Raw genomic sequence first — 23,563 nt, forward strand, 5'->3', positions numbered from 1 at the left:
CTCTAGAACCGTGATGTAAACTACGTATCCCGGTCAGAGATGATAGATATCGGTATGCCGTGAAATCTGACAATCTCGCGAATATAGATTCGAGCTAACTGCTCGGAAGAGTAGGTAGTCATCATAGGATTGCAATGAGCTAACTTGGTCAATCTATCCACAATCACCCAAGCTGCATTGAACTTCCTCTGAGTCTGTGGGAGCCCAACAACGAAATCCATAGTGATCCTCTCCCATTTCCATTCTGGAATCACTAACTTCTGAAGTAATCCACTAGGTCGTTGATGCTCATATTTCACTTGTTGATAATTTAGATACCGAGCTACATACTCCACTATGTTTTTCTTTATCTTCCTCCACTAATAATGTTACCTCAAGTCCTGCTACATCTTCGCAGCACCCGGATATATGGAGTACCGCGAACTGTGAGCCTCATGGAGAATCAATTCATGAAAACCATCTACATTAGGCACACATAGCCTGCCCTGCATCCGTAATACATCGTCATCTCCAATTGCGACTTATTTGGCATCACCGTGCTGAACTGTATCCTTAAGGACAAGAAAATGGGGGTCAACATACTGACGCTCCCTAATACGATCATAAAGAGAAGACTGAGAAACCACACAAGCCAAAACTCGACTCGGTTCGGAAATATCCAATCTGACAAACTGGTTGGCCAAGGCCTGAATATCCAAGGCCAAAGGCCTCTCTGCTACCGGTAAATATGCTAAGCTTCCCAAACTCTCCGCCTTACGACTCAAGGCATCGGCCACTACATTGGCCTTCCCAAGATGATAGAGAATGGTGATATCATAATCCTTAAGCAACTCCAACCATCTTCGCTGCCACAAATTAAGATCCTTCTGTTTAAACATATGTTGTAGACTTCGGTGATCGATGTAGACCTCACAATGGACACCGTACAAATAATGCCGCCAAATTCTTCAATGCACGAACAATAGCTGCTAACTCAAGGCCGTGGACCAATTTTTTTTTCCTCATATACCTTTAACTGTCTGGATGCATAGGCAATCACCCCTACCACCTTGTATCAACATCGCGCCGAGACCAATACGCGACGCATCATAATACACAGTATAAGACCTTGAATATGTAAGTAATACCAACGCGTGTGTCGTAGTCAAAGTGATCTTGAGCTTATGAAAGCTTAACTCACACTCGTCTGACCCTGTAAATGGGGCACCCTCTTGGATCAATTTGGTCTTAATAGTTGTTCATAATCAATAACATAATCGTCATTTAACCTAATGTTAACAAAACTCTCGTTGCAAACCTTCACAATACTGATAACTAGATGCGAGGCATGAAGACTTCATAATTATTTACCCAAATTAACGAGTCACATTTAACGCCACCTAGGCGGGCACCTACCTCGTAGGTTAAAAATTAATAATTACAACACGAATTTGACAACTATGCACAGAGAATTTCATATAAGAATTTTCAAATAAGCCTAACAGGCATGACTCCCTATTAGTACTATAGTACAAATTTAATTTCACAAGGGAGAACTTAAACACAAGAATTTTCCTCACAAGGATCTCGTCCTTATATAACTTCCACCACAGCTCGTAGCCCGGTTTAAACATATCAATTTACATAAAAATGTGAGGATCTCGTCCTCAGTTCTGAATCATAAGTAATATGCACATCATGCCAATTAAAAATTTTCATTTTCTCCTTTTAAATAATTTCGGTTACACCAAATCACAATACATAATGAACCCCACACCGGTAGGGCATATAATTCATAATTTGCAATTAATTATTCGGAATTTACATCAAAATTTACCGAAATGAGTAACAGAAAGCCACATTTAGCCTCGCAGCTCTTATTAGTGACCAACGCGAAATGATAGGCATAGTTATCTCCATAAAATCTCCCAACAGGGGTAAACACATAAGTAGATTATAGAATTATGAAGCTCACTCATAAGTGGAGCACAATAGGAAGACTCGTTTTGATATTGAGAACCGAATCAACTTAAGGAAATTATTCCTTTATATTAAATCGAGGTCGTACCTGTAACGACACCATCTGATGTAGCGACCTCCGCCATACCGTAAAATAAATATATCAATGGCTGGGTCTCCACCTCTAGGACACCTTTTACCCGTCTGTCCTCCACCCCTAACTGGTCGTGTGGGTGGTGTAGTAACTTCAATGGGGCACGTAGCCTGAGTGCTTTGATGAAATAGTCTCTCCCGAGTTTTTGACAATTTTTCTCATGATGTACCTAGTATCACCGTATTCATAACAACCCTTTTGCGGGTTAGGCTGCTCATATTGAGTCTGTGCCAGATAACTGGAATAACCATTGTATGAACTCATGTCAGTGGTGCATTAAAAGAACTTACTGGAGCACCCCGAGTAATCTGATGTGCGGACTGGGCTGGCCGACTGCCCGAGCCCCCGCCATAATGATTTATACTTGTAGAGTAGAATCCACTGAATCCCCCAGAACCTCGAGACGTCTTGGTCTCCATAGTTTCCTTTTTCCTCACCCCGAACACATTCTAATATCTTGGTAATTTGTATAACTAGCAGAAATGAAGTATCATCTTGTAGCTCCCGAGTCGTACAAAATTTTACGATCATAATTGAGTCCTTTAATGAGTCAGTGGACTCGCCCTCTGGCCATAGGAAGCAAAGTAGGAGTATGACAGGCTAACTTGTTGAACTTGATGGCATATTCCGACACCGTCAATGATGACCTGACGCAACCGTTCATACCCTATGCGCCATGCATTACGGAGAGTCCAGGAAACAAACTCTTTCAAAAGCGTTTCTGAGAACTGAGCCAAGAGAGGGCGGTGTTGCATTGGCTGGTCTGCCCTCTTCATAGGCTTTCCACGAATACCGGTGGAGAATTATCTCTCCCAAGGCAAATTTCTTCTTTTGTTATGCTGACTCAACACTGTTGAGCTGACCAATTTCCTAACATACTCTTAGATTCTTCTTTGGGGTAACCCTTACCCCTATTTATACACAACTATCACAAAAGTAGAGCTCCATACAGACAAATCTTGTCACGAACCACATAGTCCAGACTCTCGTCAATAAGTGTACTTCCTCCGAAGCACCCAAAAATCCGCAACCGTGACGTCCACGCTGAGTAGACCTTCTATAAATTTTGAGTTGTTTCTATCACTCCTTTGGTATTGAAGTATAGGATTATTAAGGAGGCGGACATACCGTAAGTCCCAACCTTATCCTCTACGAAATCTCAGGTCTTAAACATGTGTAAATTTTAGGGAACCTTTCAGTACCACATATATACATTTCAGGCCCAAAACTGATATAATACATGACCCCACAATCCACCCATTGATAGTGGACGGCGTGAAGTCATAGGTCACAACTTATGATGATCCACAATAATAATCTTCACAGCTTGTATAAATCAACCAGACGCCAATGTCCGTTGCACCCCCACATGATTCACTAGGTGATCTCTCAATACGTCCGCATCTTTAGTCGGAACCACACGTTGAGGCAATGTTTGAGCATCTCTGGCTCCCTCATAGTCCATATACGGCATTACGAACCGTCGACACACAACTGATACTGAGTGCGCAATGTCATACACGAGTGGATACAAAGGAATATAAGATATATGTTTCAAGCTAAATCAATGCCTCACGATAGGGAGTCAAAGAAGTGAATATTTCCTAATAGTTCCATAGCCTCCCGAAGATAAGTACAGACGTCTCCGTACCGATCCACAAGACTTTACTAAACCTGCTTGTGACTCATATCACCTATGAACCTAGTGCTTTGATACCAACTTGTCACGACCCCAAATTCCCTCCGTAGGATGTCGAGATGGCACCTAGTCTCTAAGACTAGGTAAGCCTATCAATGCGGAATAATAATAAATATCTAAAATAAATAAACTACAATTCAAACAATTTCAACTCCCAAAACCCGGTAGAAATAAGTCACAAGCTTCTAAGAATTTATTCTCAATGTCTCTATATGTCAAGGTCTAAATAAAATATAAGGAAGCAACATAAAATGATAGAAGGGGACTCCGGAGTCTGCGGACGCTGGCAGATATACCTCGAATTCTCCGTGCGCAGGTAACTCACTAACGTCTAGGCTGGTAAAATGTACCTGGATCTGCACAAAAAGATGTGCAGAAGCGTAGTATGAGTACACCACAGCGGTACCCAGTAAGTGCCAAGCCTAATCTCGGTAGAGTAGTGACGAGGTCAGGTAAGGCCCTACTGGAATATAATAATGGCATGGTAAAATGTTTATCAATGTAGTAAAATAAAATGACATTAAAAATGAATTAAATAGTATGTCACATTTAATGACACCAAATAATTGCAAATAATATCTCATGGAATCAAAACAGAATTTCCTTCAACTTTATGAAAATCACAACAATTAATCGAAAGCAACTATGGCCATAAATCAATATCAACAAGGGCACTACCGAGGTACTGCCTCGTAGTCCCAAGTTATAAATAATTTCACAATATCTCATTTCCTTATATCACCGCGGGAGCCTTCACAATTTATTTAAAGAAAATATTTTTTTCCGAAATAGCATCCCGCGTTTTAGCCACCCTTATCACACCGCATGACTTCTAGTAGTTCCCCTACTAGCCACGCGTATCAAGCCACCCTTATCTCACCGCATGCGTTTCAACACCCAGACCTTATATCACCGCATGCGTATCAATATCACAATTTGCACCTCAAGTGCTCAAATAATTTAACTTGCCAAAATAATTCAACAACAATATTTTTTCACAATAAAGAACTCACGGCTCATGCCAAAATAAATCATCAATAATAGTTTTCCACAATAAAGAGCTCACGGCTCATGTCAAAATAATTCATCAATAATATTTTTCCACAATAAAGAGCTCACGGCTCATGTCAAAATAATTCAACAATAATATTTTTCCACAATAAAGAGCTCACGGCTCATGTCAAAATAATTCAACAATAATATTCTTCCACAATAAAGAGCTCACGGCTCCCTCACAATGAGTATAAAAATATTCAGGAGTAAATAATTTAGGAAAATAATATTTTAAAATCTTTACTACGTTGCTTCAATATCAAGTTTAAAAATGTCAAATACTTCATATTAATAATATTTAATTTAAAGAAAATCAACCTTCAAATAATGCACAGAATAAAAGAAACCAAGTTTCAACTAAACAGGTAAAATAATTAATAAGAAAAGATCAAACAAATTTGAAGTATATATCTCACATCAATGATGAAGAATATAACAAGATAAAATAATTTAATAAATGCGCAACAGTGATCTACACAATTTAAAAATATAATCTTTCGCAATTAGCCCGTGTACACACTCGTCACCTTGTGTACACGACTTTCAACATATTTCAATAATCACATTAATATTAATTCTAGGGGAAATTTCCCCCACACAAGGTTAGACAAGTCACTTACCTCGACTTGCTCCAATTTAACCAAGTATTATGCTTTTTCCTCGAATTTTCGACTCCGATCGACTTGTATCTAGTCATAATTAATTCGATACAGTCAACAAAAATTATAGTAATCAATTTCATAAGAAAATATTATATTTTCATTAAAATCCGAAATTAGCTCAAAATTTGCCCGTGGGGCCCACAACTCGGAATCCGGCGAAACTTATAAAATCCGACAACCCATTCAATTACGAGTCCACCCATACCAATTTTACCAAAATCCAATAACAACTCGACCTCCAAATCTTAAAATTTCATTTTTGGAAGATTTTGCAAAAATCTTGATTTTTCTTTCATAAATTCACGGGTTCATGATGTAAATGAGTATGGAATCATGAAATATAATCAATATAGGATAAGGAACACTTACCTCAATGTTTTTCCGTTAAAATCACCCAAAAATCGCCCAAGAACCGTGCTCCAAAAATCCAAAACGAAATGAATGAAATGACCATTTTTGGTCCTTAAGTTTATGCCAATCCGTCACTAAAAGTCCACCAGAAATAGCTCTACCAGTCTTACTTCAATTGATCATAACTTTATGTACAAATGTCCAAATAATAAATGGTTTATTTTTCTGGAAACTAGAATCCACCGACTACAACTTTCATGTTTTGCCATTATTCTGATTCCTTATGCATTGCGAGATATAGGCTCCCAAAGTCGGCTGCATGCATCAAAATTTCTGGCAAAATTTCTGACGAAACTGCTCTACCAGCCTTCATTCAATCCATCATAGCTTTCTGTACAAATGTCCAAATAATGCATAGTTTAACTTTATGGAACCTATAATCAAACGACTACAACTTTTATATTTTGCACATTTTCTGATTCCTTATGAATTGCGAGATATAAGCTTCCAAAGTTGGCTCCACGCACGAAATTTCTGCAACAGAAATTTCTGCAAACAGAAATTTCCAGCACTTTGTCCGAAATCCATTCCGTTTACCTTCCGAAATCCACCCGAGACCCTCGGGACCTTAACCAATTATTCCAACATGTCCCAAAATACCATACGAACTTAGTCGAGGCTTCAAACTACATCAAACAACATCAAAACGAAGAATCGCATCTCAAATCAAAATCAATGAACTTTGAACTTTCAAATTCTATATCTTGTGTCGAAACACATCAAATCAATTCGGAATGACTTCAAATTTTGCACACAAGTCATAAATGATATAACTGAGCTATAAAAATTTTCAGAATCGGATTTCGACCTCGATATCAAAAAGTCAACCCCTCGGTCAAACTTCCCAAAAATTCAACTTTCGGCATTTTAAGCCTAATTCCACTACGGACTTCCAAATAAAATTCCGATCATGCTCCTAAGTCCAAAATCACCATACGGAGCTGTTGGAATCATCAAAATTCTATTCCGGGGTCATTTGCACATAATTTGATATCCGGTCACTATTTGAACTTAAACTTTTAATTTTTCATCAAAATTCCATATCTCGGGCTAAGGACCTCGGAATTTGATTTCGAGCATACGCCTAAGTTCCAAATCATGATACGGACCTACCAAAACTATCAAAATACTGATCCGAGTCCGTTTGCTTAAAATGTTGACCAAAGTCAACTTAGTTGAGTTTTAAAGCTCTAATTCGTATTTTAATTCATTTTTCACCTGAAAACTTTCCGGAAAATTTTACGGACTGTGCACGCAAGTCAAGGAATGATAAATAGTACTTTTCGAGGTCTTAGAATATAAAATTAATTATTAAATTTAAAGATAACATTTTGGGTCATCACAATATGCCTTACTTGCCTAGCCTTTAAGCCGGCCCTGAAGACGGGTAATATTCTTCTCATATACTCTATATTCTCATAGTCGACTGTGTATTGTTGTGGTCAAGCATCGATTTGACGATTTCTTCTGGTTCGTAATTGAAACTACTATATGAAATTGTGATTAATTTTGTTATGGGTAATTTTGTGCCAAATTCTGAGGTTCAATCTCGACTATTGATTTCATTGAATTCACCTTAGATTCATCATACCCTTTTTATGTGTATCCTTCCGACAGTCCCGATAGTCAATTAATTACAATACCTTTCAATGGGACTGGCTTTGTGATATGGCATAGTAGTATGTTGACTTCCCTTTCAGCAAAACAAATTAGGTCTAGTCACTGGTAAAATTCTTCAACCACCTCCTGAGTCTCCATATTTTTCTTATTGGGAGAGTTGTAATAACATGGTAAAGACATGAATTACTAACTTCTTAACTAGAGAAATTGTTATAAGTGTCTATGTGTTTTGCCACTGCAAAAGAAGTATGTGCAGATATAAATGATAGATTTGGTCAATCTAATGGATCAAGTATATCCAACTCCAAAGGGAGATTAGTTCCACCTCTCAAGGGTTTGTTGATATAGCAACCTACTTCACCAGAACGAGGAACTTATGGGATGAATTGAACTCTTCTTTGCCCACATGTTCTTGTGGTGCACTTCCTAAGTCCATTGAAGATCAACATCTCTTTCAGTTTCTCAGTGGTGTTAATGAATCTTACTCAATAGTTAAAAGCAGCATTCTTATGATGTCTCCATACCCAACAATCAGTAAAGCGTATTCACTCCTTTAACATGAAGAAAGTCAGAAGGAGACTCAAACTCTGTCTCCGGGATTTTTTGCTAATTCAACCTCATTTTCTGCATCCTCTAACTACCAACAACCTAATAAACCTTATAATCAGAGGGTTACTTTTGAACCCAAGAAGTCTTCAGCTTCAACTTCAGTGTCGTGCTAGTATTACAAGAAGACTGGACACACTATAGAGAAGTGTTATAGGTTGCATGGGTTCCCCCTGATTTCAAGTTCACATAGAATAAGAAATATGCTGCTTATGTTCGAATGGAGGGAATTTCCCATGAGAATCTCATCCCTTCCACTACTATATTCAATGACTCATCGACCCATGGTTTTCAGAATCCATAGTAAAAAGGAGAGGAAAGCTTGGAGTGCTTCCCCCTCCAACCAATAGTCACAACTCACAATTTATGTTGCCACCACCCGTGGATAGTGGCTGCCTCTTTATTTTAGGGAAAGAAAAAAACTTTTCTCTCCTTTTTGCTATGGATTCTTGGGGAGTTCATAGGGTTGCTGCGAAAGTATATATCTAAACTACCGTCTCAATAATTTTAAATCTACATACAAAATTTGAATGATTTAGATTTATTAAGAGGCAACAAGTTGTCATAAAAAGAGTACGGTTTTGCGCTGTAGTTAGCTCAGCATTAATCAAGAATCCTAAGGAATTTCTAAGAGTAGACTTTTGAATAAACTTCGCGCTTTTGGTTGATTGTGGGGAGGATAAGCACATGGCCAGTTTCTTGAATTCTGAAGTTCGTACGTACACATTCTGTACTTGTTTGAGGATGCTATTATTCAATTACTAAAATCTGAAGATCAAATGATAAGACACCTCTCTTTTTGTTTCTCTACAATCTACATACACCGTGATTCAAGGAAATAACATGGAATTAATCATGAGCGAATATTATCAGCCAACCAATTAAGACCAAATAATAAAATTCACTACTTTGATAAATGAATCTGATTAAATTTACTTTTCTTGTTGTTTGTTTTGGCTATGATAATGGAGTTACATATCGGGCAACGTCATTTCCCAGAAAGCTTTGTGCTGAGAGCCGTACTTTTCAGTTACGGTATTTCTCTTGGACTACTTTTGAAACACTACAAATGTTTTTAATTATAGAAATTTTAATTAATGATACTTTATATACTCCCTCTAGAATCTATATGACACTCTTCCTTTTTTGGTGAGTTCAAGAAAATGACATTTTTGTATTTAGTAAGATTTTAATTCTAAACCTTTCATCTTTACCCTAGATGATATATAGCCTTAGAAATTTGTTTGACTTATTTTAAACTACAAGTTTCAAAAGCCTTTCTTTCTTTTGTCTCCTCAAACACTATCACATAGATTAGAACAAAGAGAGTATGGGTGTTTAACGGGCGGGTTGGGATGGGTTGTACACAAAATAAACCAGCCCGTCCGTTTAACGTTCCGGGTTGTTAGCGGACTGAATTAGCGGGCTGTACTTTTTCAAGTTTTTTTTGTCCGTACGGGTTCGGGCTTAGCGGGCTGGATCGGGCCATGCAATTATTTTTTTTTAAAAGTAAATTTTATTTTTCTTATTCAATGTTATTGATACTTAAGTGTTTGCAAACTTTTAAGGCTTAGAATTAAACTTTGAAGTTTAAAGTTTTAAATTTGAAATTTGAATTTTACAATTTTAAAATTGAAATTTAAAAGTAAATGGCTACAAAAAATTATTTAATAAGACCAATAGGCAATATGTAAGGATCAAGCTCCGAAGACTTTCATTTGATATTTTTATTGAATAATATATAATACTTCAAATTAAGTTGCAAGTTCTTTTTTGATTTTGTTATTTTTGAACTTGCAAATTAAAAGTTTACAACAATTATAAAAAAAAAACAAAAAAATAGTACATCACATGCTTCGCATCATTTTTGTAAGTTCATCCATGTCAACATGAGGTTCTTGGTTTCCGGCATTTGTTGAATCAGAACCATAAACCATTATATCTCCAATTTCTTGGTCCTCCACTTCATCTACCTCGTCACGCCCTTGATTTCGCCGTTCTGATTTTATCTAATCTCTGAAGCACACTAGAATTTTCAAAGCGTTGCTACCCAATGAATGACGGGTATCTCCTAGTTGCTGCCTTGCTTGGCTAAATGCGCTCTCTGATGCGACTGTTGAAATCAGCACATTTAGCACGTCTCGAGCCATGGCCGAAAGACAGAAAATTGATTTGAGTTACTCCTCCACCAACCCAGTGGTAGAAATCCCTTAGTGCAGGGCTCTGCTGACTTTTGCAGAATTGAAGTTCATCAATATTCCTGCTACTAGTTTGTTGATGCTGTCCTAGTGTAGACCAAATCAAATAATCTTTAACACCATCATTATCATCCAAACCACTGGTCCCAGATGTTGAAACTGAACTTGAAGGAATATTTGCATCTACAGCAGAAGAAGTATCAACACTGTTAACATAATAATTATATAAAGTTTGTAAATGTTTGTGTAGATCAGAAATACAAGTGTCAATATCAGGAGTTTCAGTTGGTCCAATATCCATATAAGAATATAAAGCACTGATTAATTGGCGACAAGTGGCCATTTTGATAGAAGGGTTTAAAATAGCACCAATTAGGTAAATAGGGGGAATTGGGTAGCTATATTTGAATTTGACCGTTGGCAACGGTCCAGCAAAAATAAATAAATAAATAAATAAACCCGTTAAAAGCCGGGTTGTAGCCCGTTAAAAATCCTTTAACGGGCTTAGCGGGTTCCGGTGCACCGGTATCAAAAAACTGTTCGTTTGAAACCCGCTTTCCGCCAGGGGCGGATGTAGTGCATTGTGGACGGGTTCAATTGAACCCATAGCTTTCGACGCGGAGTAAAAGTTTATATGTAAAAATTTATTAAAATTACAAAAATAATAGATATGAACCCATAACTTTAAATATATAATGGGTTCAATGCTAAAAATTTCAAAAATTGAACCCATAGGATTTAAATCCTGAATTCGCCTCTGCTTCCCCGCCCAACTCGTCCCAGCCCGCCCCCCATGCTACAGTACCGGGCTGAACCGGGTTGTAAACGGGTCAGCCCGACCTGATTAACAGGTATAGAAGAGAGTATGTATAGTTCTAAACTCTCTGTACTGGAACTATACCATTACATAGTTCTAAACAGGAGCAGAGCTACTGTTCAACCACTAACTTGGGTTAATTTCACTGAAAGTCATCCAATTTATCATTTATATCACAAAAGTCACTTATCTATTTTTCATCACTTAAAAGTTACTCAACTTTACCTTTATAACTTAAAACTCGTTATAATTCAAAACCTATAAAATATCCAATAAAAAAATATGACATGGCATTATATTTAATTAAAAAATCTAACAATAATGCCACATAAGTTTAAATAGACCATATCTAAGTTAGACCCATTTCTTTCTTAGCCCGATTTGACCTATAACCAAAATGGGTTATTAATATTTGAACAATTAACTGGACTAGCACTTTGATTTTGTGGTTAATTTGTAGAAAAAGAAGTCTAAAAAATTTAAGAAAAAATAGGTCTTTTGAATTTATCTTTAAGTTTTGGTTATACATTTACGGTCAATGACACAATACGTTGTCTCTTTCTTTTGTCTAAACTATCGCTATAGGTTGTCTACGCTTGCGGTGTGTATTGACAACTTCTACTATGGAATTTCATTGTGGGTGTTTCTTACTGAGCAGTATTTTTGTATGTTAGTATTGCTTAATAAGCAATATTTTGACTTTAATGGAATAGTAATTTATGAAAATAGGTTCTTATTAGCTTACTGTTCTTGTCTGTTAGTGGTATATTTATATGTTATGTGAGATTGATATGGTAGTATTTTAACTTCATGAAAAATTATAAAATGATATGAAGGATGCAAAAACTGGTTATGTGCTAGTTATGTTCATATTTTTTATGAAATTATAGGTGGTGGCATTAAGGTTATTACGTAACAAATAAAGTAAGATATTTTTAGCACAAAATAATTGTTCTCTTCTTTTCCTTCTAATGTTCAAAATATTAAAATCCATTTGGGTTATAGGTCAAATCAAATTGTGGATGAAATGGGTCTAAATTGGGCATGGTCCATCTAAGCTTATGTGGCACTATAAATAAATTTTTTAATTAAATTTAATGTCATGTCATATTTTTATAGGATATTTTATAGGTTTTGAACTAGAATGACTTTAAGTTACAAAGGTAAAGTTGAGTGACTTTTAAGTGATGAAAAATAGATAAGTGACTTTTGTAAAATAAATAATAAGTTGAATGACCATCAGTGAAATTAACACCCAGTAACATTGATCCAGGCTTTGTATTCGTATTAAAAAAATTACTTAATATGTATAAATAACTTATTCAGAACACTATAAGTTATCTTTTCTAGATACTATAACCAATAAACTCAAAATCCTTGTTCCGCCTCTAGTTCTAAACACTCTAATATTTATCTCTTCATACCTCAAAGCTCGTCATTCTAAGTATGAAAATTATTTCTAAGTTTAGTAAAAAAGCCCAAATGGACATAACGATTCGAATCCAAACACTAGAATGAATTCTGAACCTACGACTTGGGACCTTTTTCTTGTCATTCAAGCATCCAACATGCTTAATATTTTTGGTCCTACGTGCAGTGGGTGAAGCAAGAATTTCACCAAGGGAATTTACAAAAAAAAATATAAAAAAAATAAACGCGAAGAAACTAAAGGAATTCACCATCTAATAAATATATAAAAAATAAAAATTAACCTTTCGGCAAAGGGGATTTCGGCAAAGGGGATTTGGCTGAACCACTTCTGCCCACCTAGCTCCGCCCCTTCCTACGTGCATGCCTAACAAAGGAAATTAAAGTAATTAAGGTGGTAAGTTTTCCAAGAACATTACCACGGTACAACATGTGAGACCGATTCCGTACACTTAACTTTCTCCGGAAACTATGAAAAACGGGTCACATCTTTGGTAATCTTTGCTGTTAAGGTAGAAGTCATATCTGAAAGAGAAGAATGAGCACATAGTATTATTAGACTTGAAAGACAAGTAAAAAGGACTTCACCAACATGCATGTGCATTAATATGAGAATGATGGGACTAAAGAATGTAAAGTCAAAGCAAAGGCATGTGAGTTTGCCTACAAATTCAAGGCAAAAAGTATATTTTATGTCGCAAGTGAGATGCTAGTCTTATGTTTCATAATAGAGTTGAGATGAGATATATTGAACAATTCACGGCTTATCTACTGGGAAAACAATGTGGACTTTGAGGGAAAGGTGACGAACGTGGGAATAATTGAATGAGGTTCTCAGCTGATAGGGATAATTCAATTTCAATATAGAAAACAAATTGTTTTTCTCTCAGCTACCTCATCCCCACTTGCAGTGATTGCATGTGAGGTGGTTGCATTAAACAAAACTGAGCTCCTATTTAAGTAGCAGCTACTTTTCTTGGTTAACCCATCAAATTATTAGAAACTCATCCCAATTCGATTTCCTCAATCTTATTTCTACTTCTGCTACTTGCTTCTACAAAGGATATGGCCAAATGTGGCATTCTAGCACTGGGTTTCATAATAGGTTTCTTTAGCATTTTCTTTAATGCTAATGCTTTCACAGCTTCAGGATGGATGAGAGCTCATGCCACTTTTTATGGTGGGGCTGATGCTTCTGGCACAATGGGTAAGTACCAATATTTTCCAAACAAACTAACCTCAAACTAGTTCACGTCGACTATATGAATATAGTGATTTGGTAATTTTGTAGGTGGTGCTTGTGGATATGGAAACTTGTATTCAACAGGGTATGGAACAAGGACAGCAGCATTGAGCACTGCATTGTTCAATGATGGAGGATCCTGTGGCCAATGCTACAAGATCATCTGTGATTATAAGGCAGACCCCGCATGGTGCAAGAAGGGAGTATCTGTTACAATTACAGCTACAAATTTTTGCCCACCAAATTACAATCTTCCTAGTAACAATGGAGGCTGGTGTAACCCTCCTCGTCCCCATTTCGACATGGCTCAACCTGCTTGGGAAAAGATTGGTATTTACAAAGGAGGCATTGTTCCCGTGCTCTACAAAAGGTAGTCCTCATTGTTCATTTAATTTACATATTATTAGTCCATAGAATGACACAATCTTCATTCTAAATGAGATTAGTTCCACTAAGAGTTGTCAGCTATAAGAATTTTTACAGCATCAATTTATCAAATCACATATATATATGTAACTGTCCATAAAAGTGGAATAGTAACCTAGAAATCAGGCATGTACCAGCTACAAATAAAATTATTTTTCTACTCTCTGTGTATACAAGTTAAATTATGTTCACTTGCTCATTCAATGGCTTAAATAAGTAACTTATGAGCTCGACTACGGACATGATTCTTGGCAGTTAACACAAAGTTATTAAGGGAAGTAGCTAAATTTGACAAAGTGGGTGTTTTTTGTTTTGTGGAGCAGGGTTCCATGCAAGAAACGTGGTGGAGTTAGATTCACAATCAATGGAAGGGACTATTTTGAGCTAGTATTGGTAAGCAATGTAGGAGGGGCTGGATCAGTTCGATCAGTTCAAATCAAAGGGTCAAGAACAAATTGGATGACAATGTCTAACAACTGGGGAGCCAATTTTCAATCCACTGCTTATCTCAATGGACAATCCCTGTCCTTCAGGGTCACTGCAACAGATGGTGTCACGAAAACATTCCTAAACATCGTTCCAGCCAATTGGCGATTTGGGCAGACATTCTCAAGCCCCACTCAGTTCTCATAAAGCAAAAGCTTAAGGAAAAGAATTTTAGAGTTCTTGTGTTCATAGGCAGTGGTGTGCTTAGATATTTTACCAAAAGCAGCCATGTCCTCTTCTTTTTTATTTTTTTTTCAGCAATACTACTGGCATAAGAAGAAAAGATGGAAATGTATACTTCCAATTATTAACACAGCCTTGTCCACAGAAGATTAATGAGACTGTTTCTCTTTGTGGGTCTTTCGTTTTTTTTATGTATGGTTTTCTTTATTTGTCCGGTGTAAAAATAATTTGTGCCCTCAAATTGAATCTCAGACGATGAAAAGATGGAAGGAAATCCAATCAAACACCAGATGTTGGATCAATGTACGGCAAGCAAGAGCAATGGAGTAAGAATCAAATTTAAAATTAAACATTGACAAAATAGTAGAGCAGACATTAAATTCAGGAAATGACATATAACCAGTTCATATTAATCATAAATTCCGAAATTCAAAATCAATTTAGCCATTCCTGCTTAACCACATTACCAATTGAAAATACTCAGACACTCAAAATTCTTAAAATAAATTTGTGACTTGAAGTTAGGGTTTCGGCCAGAACTACAAACATGGACCTATGTTCAAGTCAAATCAAACAAGGAAATCACAATTGAAGCCTCAATCGTTCAATTCTATGGTCTCGATAGCCAATTTGAGATTCTAACCTCATAAATCCAATAAAAAAAATACTGAAAATGCATCTAAATTAAAACATCAAAAAAGCAAAACATCAACAAAATCCGCAGCAAGATGCAATCAAATTCCATCGGCGAGACACATTGAACACATATCAATACCTTACTTAAGCATAGAAAAAGCAGAAGAAGGAAAACCAGACTGCTATTACAGGGATTAAATTAAGCGGGGAAGGCAGAAACATACCTCAACGAAGCAGAAGAAGGCAATTAAAATGGGATCATTACACAAATAGCGGCCAATATTCATTGTTAATTTTTTTCTAGCTATATATATATATATATATATAAATTATACGTTGATTATATATAATTATATATAATTATACGCATATAATACATAAATAATAACAATAACCCAGTATACGCAGACCTTAGCCCTACCCTGAGGGAGAGAGCCTGTTTTCAATAGACCTCGGCATCCTTCCCTCCAAGAACTCTCACCTTGCTCTTGGGATGACTCGAACTCACAACCTCTTGGTTGGAAGTGGATGACGCTTACAATCAGAGCAACCCATATGTTATGCATATATTATACTTATACGGCCTATTTTCAAGTTAAGCGTTTGGGCGAGCGGCTATTTGAATTAATCTGTCGCAGAGAAGGCAGAGTCGCACTCAAAAAAAGAGTCCAAATTTTTGTGTGTGTATCAAAGGAATTTTCTTAAAACTTTTGCATACACTTTTAAAACTTTTTAGTGTAAAGTGCAAATTGTCCAAAAACTGAAATTTATTCTTTGAATTTGAATAATCCAACACATAATTCAACACCCAAATCTAATTCGCACGAGCTCAAATTTGAAACATAACTTTTAAATATCATAAATAACAAATCTTAACCATCAATTAGTCAAAACGAAAACAAATCTAACAAATCTATTTTGCAACTAAAAAAGAGAAGTAGAAGAAATCCTAAACAGTAGCAAAAAGCCTCATAAGAATCGAAGAGGAGGAGGAGGAAGTTGGAAGTTATCTGTACTTTGGATATTAATTAAACTTTTTAAAAAAGAGAATACAAGCTAAATAGGGGACCAAATAGAACGTCGTAGGAAATTTTTACAAAGCTGGCACCCCGAAAAAAAAAGAAGGAAGTAATAAAAGTTAATCCGGTCGTTGACTTCAATAATGGGAGACTATTGATCCCATGTTTATTCCTAGGTGATTCTGGTCGAAGTGGGTTGAAAGTTGAAACATTATATTTAATCTGTTTGGAATTTCCATGCATGTGAGTAATTATGTAGCAACTTGTTTACGTCAAAGTGGGTAATAATTAAATTTGTACTAACAATTAAATTTATACGCAATTTAAAGCATATGTGATTTAATTCAACACGAATAATTAAGAATAACAGATAAATGACTTAAAAACGAAATAAACTATCAAACCAATTGTAATGTTTTGACCAAGCCTAATCTTAGATTGAACAATGAACTCGTCCTCGATTGGACCCTCAGATCAAGCCCAACCGCGAATGAAGAATAGAACAAGTGAGTAATGCTTTCATAGTAGCTAGAAGATAAAAGTAAATCTTTATTGCTTTGAATTGCGTGTTACAATGTGTCAGATCAAAGAAAAACCTCCCCTTTATATAGTAGGAGAATTTCAATCCTAGTATACGTCTAAAAAAAGTAAAAATCTTCTTTTTCCGGCAATTATTGATCCATAATCGTTACTGAATCGTTCCTGAACGAGATTCGCACCGTAATATCCGGTTGAGGGCGAATATTACGGCCTCTATCCGTCATGCATAACTGTCCACCGCGTCTCCCGTGTTCTAGGAGTTATACTCGGTCCGAGGTGCGTCGCTTTACCATGTTCGATGTCGGATATATCGTTCATACTTCCTAGGTCTCGACATAAAAGGTCTCTGGCCCCGATTATAATCTCACGGATCTGTGTTCCTCCTTCATTCTTTCATCGGGGAATCGGGATAGACATTACCCCCGATTTTACCCGTACACAGATAGTCCCCTCGTTTTCTGGAGAGCAGGTTTATCGAAGCGACGCGAAGCGATAAATGAACCCCGGTTCCTTCCTTCGTACGTTACAACCGATTTGACGGGTCAACGAAACGTCCCATCAGTCGTGTCGTTCTAACTTCGGACACGTGTCAGCCACCGGTTGATTGTCCTCGAATGTGAAACGTCACGCATTTATTGTCCTTCCTGTATAAAAACTCCGACCCTTTTTCACTTCTCCACTTTCCAACTCCAGAGCTCTTTGATTTACCCTCGAGTTCTCCACTTACCTTTAGCCTCTTCAAATCTTCATACATTGCTCCTTAGATCTTCATATCTTCATCCTCAATCTTCATACATTCTCTTTGAATCTTCAACCCAGACCTTCATATCTTCATCCCATCTTTAAATCTTCATGTATTTTCTTCAAACCTTCATATATTTCGGAATCCGATGGCAAAAACTTATAAAAACAAAGGGCCTCAACAAACCGCCCCTTCATCTTCCAACCCGGCACAGACGCCGAGGTGGCCATTCCCGAGATGGCCCAGGAGCCTCATTTGAAGAGGTTCGTCCCCTGGGGCTGCTCTATTCAGAACGACTTCAACGTCGAGAAGGCCTCCAGCCAACACGACCGAGGGGGAGCATGGAGTATGCTCCGTTACTGAGGAGACACTACCCACAGTTCGAGTAGACTGTAACTGGGAGGGCAAGGAGGTGGTCATCCCCGGGCATAACAAAGACATCACCACTCACGTGGAGAGGTACCTAAGGGTTTACACTTACCCCTTCACGCTCGCCCTGGTGGACCCCATAATCCTCGACTTCTGCAACATGTACGAAATCTGCCTTGGACAGATTCATCCGTCCTTTTGGAGGATCGTAATCCTCTTTCGTCACTTCGTTAACAACATCGAAGCACCTTGGTTCACCCTCGATCATCTGCTTCATCTATACAGTCCCCGAAGTTTCTGAGGGGAGTTGATCAAGCTCGTTCGCCAAGAAAGTAAGGCTCTGTTCTCGAGCATCGACGAGGACCGAGATTGAGGTTGGTAGGGGAGGTTCGTTCGGGTAAAAACCGAAGACCTCATTCCCTCTGAATTTCTATCGTTCCCCAAAAAGTGGAACGCGTCCTGTAAGTCTTTTCCTTCTTGAGTATTTGGCATTCCGTTTTATTCTTTTTCCAATTGCATATGTTTATCGTTGTGCAGCGGTTGCCTAGGTTCCTAATGCAGTTCCCTGCTTTAAGGAGTGGATTGAGGGGATATGCAAACAGATGTCATACTTCGAGCGTGCATGGCGCAAGCTCTCGAAGGGCAAGTGGGAGGCTCGTTCCCATGGTAAAGCTCTCTCCCGAATGATTACATCCATACACTTGACTTATATTTCGCTAAGTTTTCTTTCTTCTCACACGTTTGCTCAAGACCACCGAGCTCAGGCAGTTAGATGATGATGAGGATGAGGATCCTCCCTCGCTCGCTGAACCAACCACTTCGGGACAGCCTGGGGCTGCCGCAAAGAAGGAGCAAAATAAGAAGAGGAAGTCCTCAAGCTCCCGGAATATTGAGGTGAAGAAGAAGAGGGTGGTCGTCCGGGTCCGAAAAAGTAACAAAAAGAGCACCAAGTCCAGGTCATCGGACTCCGATTCCTTCTATCGGCCTAAGGATTACCCCGAGGTTGACAACCTCGAGTTCATTCCTCATGAGTCGACCATTAACGAGGGGGAGGCGGCAACGACCTAAAAAGGTGACCATGAGGTCGATCCCCCTCTAGCTTGGGAACCAGAGGGAGAGTCGGAGGCCACGACCTCCCGAGAAGCCGCTCCTGCCCCGAAGGAGGTAGCTGGTGTCATCGACATCGCGAAGATGTTATCTCACATTGAGTCCATGTTTGAAGAGGCTCAAGCTGACAAAGAGAAATCAAAAGAGACGGCACCAGAACCAGATGATGCCCTTAACATGTTCTTTGATGGCATGGACATGACCGTGTTGGAGGAGTACTCCAGGCTTGGTCACCTGGAGGTCCCAAAAAGGATGTACCATCGGGAGCGGGCGAGTCGAGCTCGAGCCCAAAACTAGTAAAGTAGTTCACTGCCCCGAGTGTGGACCTCGATTGTAAGAGAACGGTCGTTCTTACTATCTCAGCGGACGCCCGAGCACTGTGCGCTCCGGTGGGCATGGCCAGCTACCTTTGTTGTCTGTGACCGAGCAAGACCAGTCAAAGATGAATGAAGTAGGCACATCCAGGATCTTTAATGAGGCGCAACAAGCACTGAATCGGGTAAACGTCTATCCGTTGTATTCCTTGCGGATTTTGCTTAGCATATTCTAATGGCCTTATTGTTTTCAGGCTTCGGTGCTTCATCATGAGAGCTTTCTTCGGTCTATCTTGGAAATCAGTGAGCCCGAGTTCGAGCTCAAAGAGTAGATAGGGAAGAAGGACATGTATAGGGCCCTCAGTGAGCAACAAGATGAGGCTCTTAAGGATCTTCCAACTCTCCGAGCCGAGTTGGAAAAAGCTCAGAAGGAGGCCTCGTCTGTGAAATGGGAGCATGCCGATCTAGTCGAGAAGGTAAGGATCTTTGAGGCTAAAAATGAGAAGCTTCTCATGATGACTAACAACGCAAATTCGCAGGTCCAAGAGAAGATAGACTTGATCGACTAGCTTCGGGCTGAGATGGACGAGGTCAAGGCCACGGTCGAAGCGTTGAGGGGCAGGATGGACCTGCTGGCTTAAAAAAAAGGCTATGAAAAAGGAGCTAGCATCGGTCAAGTACCAGCTTCAGGTGGCAAAGGACAAGGCCAACAAGTGGTCTCGGCTAAATGATAAACTCCAGGCACTGAACTCAGCCATCACGGAATGGGATACCCTCGGACAAGAATATACTGTATTGAGGTCCAAATTGGAAGCAACTTCGGTCGATTCCTCCGATGTTGAGGAAATGCTGGCCTAGTATAATGCTGATGTGGAGATAGTCGAGGCCCGCTTAAAGACGAAGACCGAGTATGTGAAGCGGCTATCCCGGAGAGAGACCATCGAGGAGATTCACGCTCGAGGTTTTGACCTGTCGGCTGAGATCGAAGAAGCCAAGAGACTTGAGGCCGAGGCAAGTCTGGGGGTTCTGATGGTTCTGGTGACGAGTCGAGTTCCGAAAAGACTAGGCGTAGATGCCTTAGTTCTTTTTTAGTTTTCCCTTGCATATTTTCTTTCTCTGTTTATTTTGGGGCCGTTTTATTTTGCCTTTGTAAATATTTTTTGAAATATATAAAATTTCCCCCTTTGGCAATACCGTATCTTTACTTTTCAGCATCTATTTGCAATTTTTTATTTGCGTATTATTTTTAATGCCTTAGCATAAAATCAAATATAATCTAGAGCATCTATTCTTCAGAGGCCGAAATGGGGCCCGATTTCGATGGCAATTCCGGATTACTCATGGCTTCGTGATTTCGATAAAATCGAAGGCCTTTAATATGCTTAAGTGTCTTAGACGGTGTTTTTGTCGAGGGTAACCTTGTAATAGGTTTTGATTATACGTAAGGGCCTCACTTTATGAGTACGGACTTCGGACATATCTGAACCATTTTTAGGGGTGGTCGTAGCCTTTCATATTCGGGCACTGCCTAATAGGCTTGGTGCCTCCGGGATTCGATAGCCCGGGCCGTCCGAATTTTTTATCGGATGATAGTCCCCGAGTAGGGATAGCCCGTGGGCTTTGGGATCTAAGATCGAAGAAGCGAAATGCGTAGTAATACAGTATAAGGGAAGTATGGATTTCTTTCATTGCTTAATGTGTAGGGTACATGATCGGAGGCGCATATGCATTGTGCCATTGCTAGAGTGGGCTACATGTGTACAGTTTGTATGATTGTTTGACCCTTACAGATGAGTCCTAGTCACCAAGCCTTGGCTTTTGACATATAAAATTTTCCCTTTCTAAGGATCCTAGCTTAGGGGTAATGTCACGTCCCAAACTCAGGGAGTGCGACCGGCGCTCAACCGAGAGAACCCGGCCTCGCAAGCCTATTAGACTTACTTCTACCCAAACTCATCCATGAATAAAGAGGAGATGTACTCTATTAATCAATCATTGAAAAGATTTTATTAACAACTTCCTTTTCATTCCCATTAGTAGCTTCATTCATAATTTCCAAAACATTATGAGTTTATATCATTAATGAAAAACATAATTTCCAAGTACCAACATTTCTAGTTCAATTTCCAACATCAACCATAACCCACAACCTGTCTACAAAGCCTCTAGGTACAATAGAAGAATAATATGAAAATGCCGGCAACAAGGCCTCAGCTATACCTCAAAACACTGTACATGAGAAACAAAAGATACATGACCCCGAAATGAAGTGGGGCTCACCAAATCAGCTGAAAAGAGTGTACTGCTATCACTGATCAATGCCGCCTGCTGAAGAACCACCTGCATCCATTAAAGATGCAGTGCCCCCGGCAAAAGAGACGTTAGTACTATCGAATAGCACTAGTATGTATAGCTAAAAATCCTCTTTCAAAATAGAATGCCCATATAAGAAAAGGCAACACATAGGAACAACAAGTCACAATCAACAATATCCAAACGTCCAGTTAAAACATAATAATTTTTAAAAAACAAACTTCATATATAATTTTGGTTGGGAGATCATTAGCACCGATATACCACCGTCTTTGTTAGCACGGAGTCTGATCACGCCCGATCGGCTAGGACATCTCCCCACGAACAATGTGGTTCGACATGTGATGCGAAAAAAAGTTGTTACCAAGAGTAGTACCACCATATGCGCAATATGGCGTCTGATCTCCACCCGATCATCTAGGCCGCCTTCCCACATATGCCATGCAGGTTGACTTTTCCAATCCACAAAGGTTCCAGTTTCATCCCAATTAAGGGGAATAATATCACAATCCACCCCTACACCGGCACGTGTAGTTTTAGGTGTGGGCCTTATGACCCACCCTTCCTCGGTATTGCTAATGATGCTCCCAAAAATAGTTTTGATTTGATTTGAAAACAGAAATATCATAAATACAATTGTACTCACCTCAACATCTTTCACATTGTATGAATTCTCATTAGTATTTCCAGTCATTCACAACGACAATGTTTCCTTGGCTCATTAGGCCATTCACAAGATTCTTTATTCCTGGCATGATGGCCGTATTTCATATTCCACACTTTCACCTCTTTCAATTTCAAAGATCACCATCAAGTATCAACATATAGGATATTTTAAAAATCATATACTTCAAATCCATTTGAAATGGAAACTTCAAACACAAATGGTTTCTCCCAAAAAAATAAAGCATACCAACCAACAATAGAAACACACATGAAAAATCATAAACAGTCAATACACCATTTACTCTTGCAATACTCTCCCCCAGAAATGACAATGTACAATTTTCAACACAGGAGTATATAGAACTCGAATCACACTGGATATATTTATAAATTAAAGCATTAGTTAAAGCAGCCACTAATGGGCATGAATTTAGTACAAAAGCTTTTAGACAATTCTATCTTCGAAGTCATTTTTAAACAATTGAGTCGAGGCTCATTTCACATTCTTTATCGCATCTTCTCAAATCATTTGCACTACTAGACACAATCATAACTTAAATTCTTGGCACGTTGGCCATACTCTATATCCCCAATTAACTTATTTCACTTCCAACCATCTTTATAGATTATCAACAATAAGACATTTCCAAATCAAGACTTTAGGTACACATATGAGCAATTAAGAGTCTTAAGAATATTGAGATTTTCTCACACAATTTGGCATACTATCTTTCATTGAAACACGACTCAAAGCCATAACCTTTTAATACGTAATCCAAACTTTAAAACTTACAAAAACATTATGGAATTCAATTCCAAGAGAAAAAGTTTAGCCAACATACCTTAATTGCGCTTCTTTAGACTCTACAATTTTCCGGAACCCTTAGCAACCTCAATCTATTTTAGCAATATACAAATTGAACCCAAAATTAG

The 23,563-nt window shown here is 38.4% G+C and overlaps 1 protein-coding gene and 1 long non-coding RNA gene across 2 annotated transcripts; one reads left to right on the forward strand and one right to left on the reverse strand.

Annotated features, from left to right (window-relative positions):
- Positions 1-9,834: 9,834 nt before the first annotated feature.
- On the reverse strand, positions 9,835-15,878 carry LOC107797556 (uncharacterized). Its single transcript, XR_001650714.2, has 3 exons — positions 15,785-15,878; positions 12,871-13,111; positions 9,835-10,524 (listed from the first exon to the last, which is right to left on the reverse strand). It is a non-coding gene; the product is annotated as an uncharacterized LOC107797556 (long non-coding RNA).
- LOC107797555 (expansin-A11) lies at positions 13,127-15,115 on the forward strand. Its single transcript, XM_016620455.2, has 3 exons — positions 13,127-13,793; positions 13,878-14,199; positions 14,579-15,115. The coding sequence occupies exons 1-3, from the start codon at positions 13,652-13,654 to the stop codon at positions 14,886-14,888; spliced, it is 774 nt and encodes a 257-aa protein (XP_016475941.2). The 5' UTR covers positions 13,127-13,651; the 3' UTR covers positions 14,889-15,115.
- Positions 15,879-23,563: the final 7,685 nt, after the last annotated feature.

The sequence above is a fragment of the Nicotiana tabacum genome, chromosome 23, assembly GCF_000715075.1.
Source record: "Nicotiana tabacum cultivar K326 chromosome 23, ASM71507v2, whole genome shotgun sequence".
NCBI lineage: Eukaryota > Viridiplantae > Streptophyta > Magnoliopsida > Solanales > Solanaceae > Nicotiana > Nicotiana tabacum.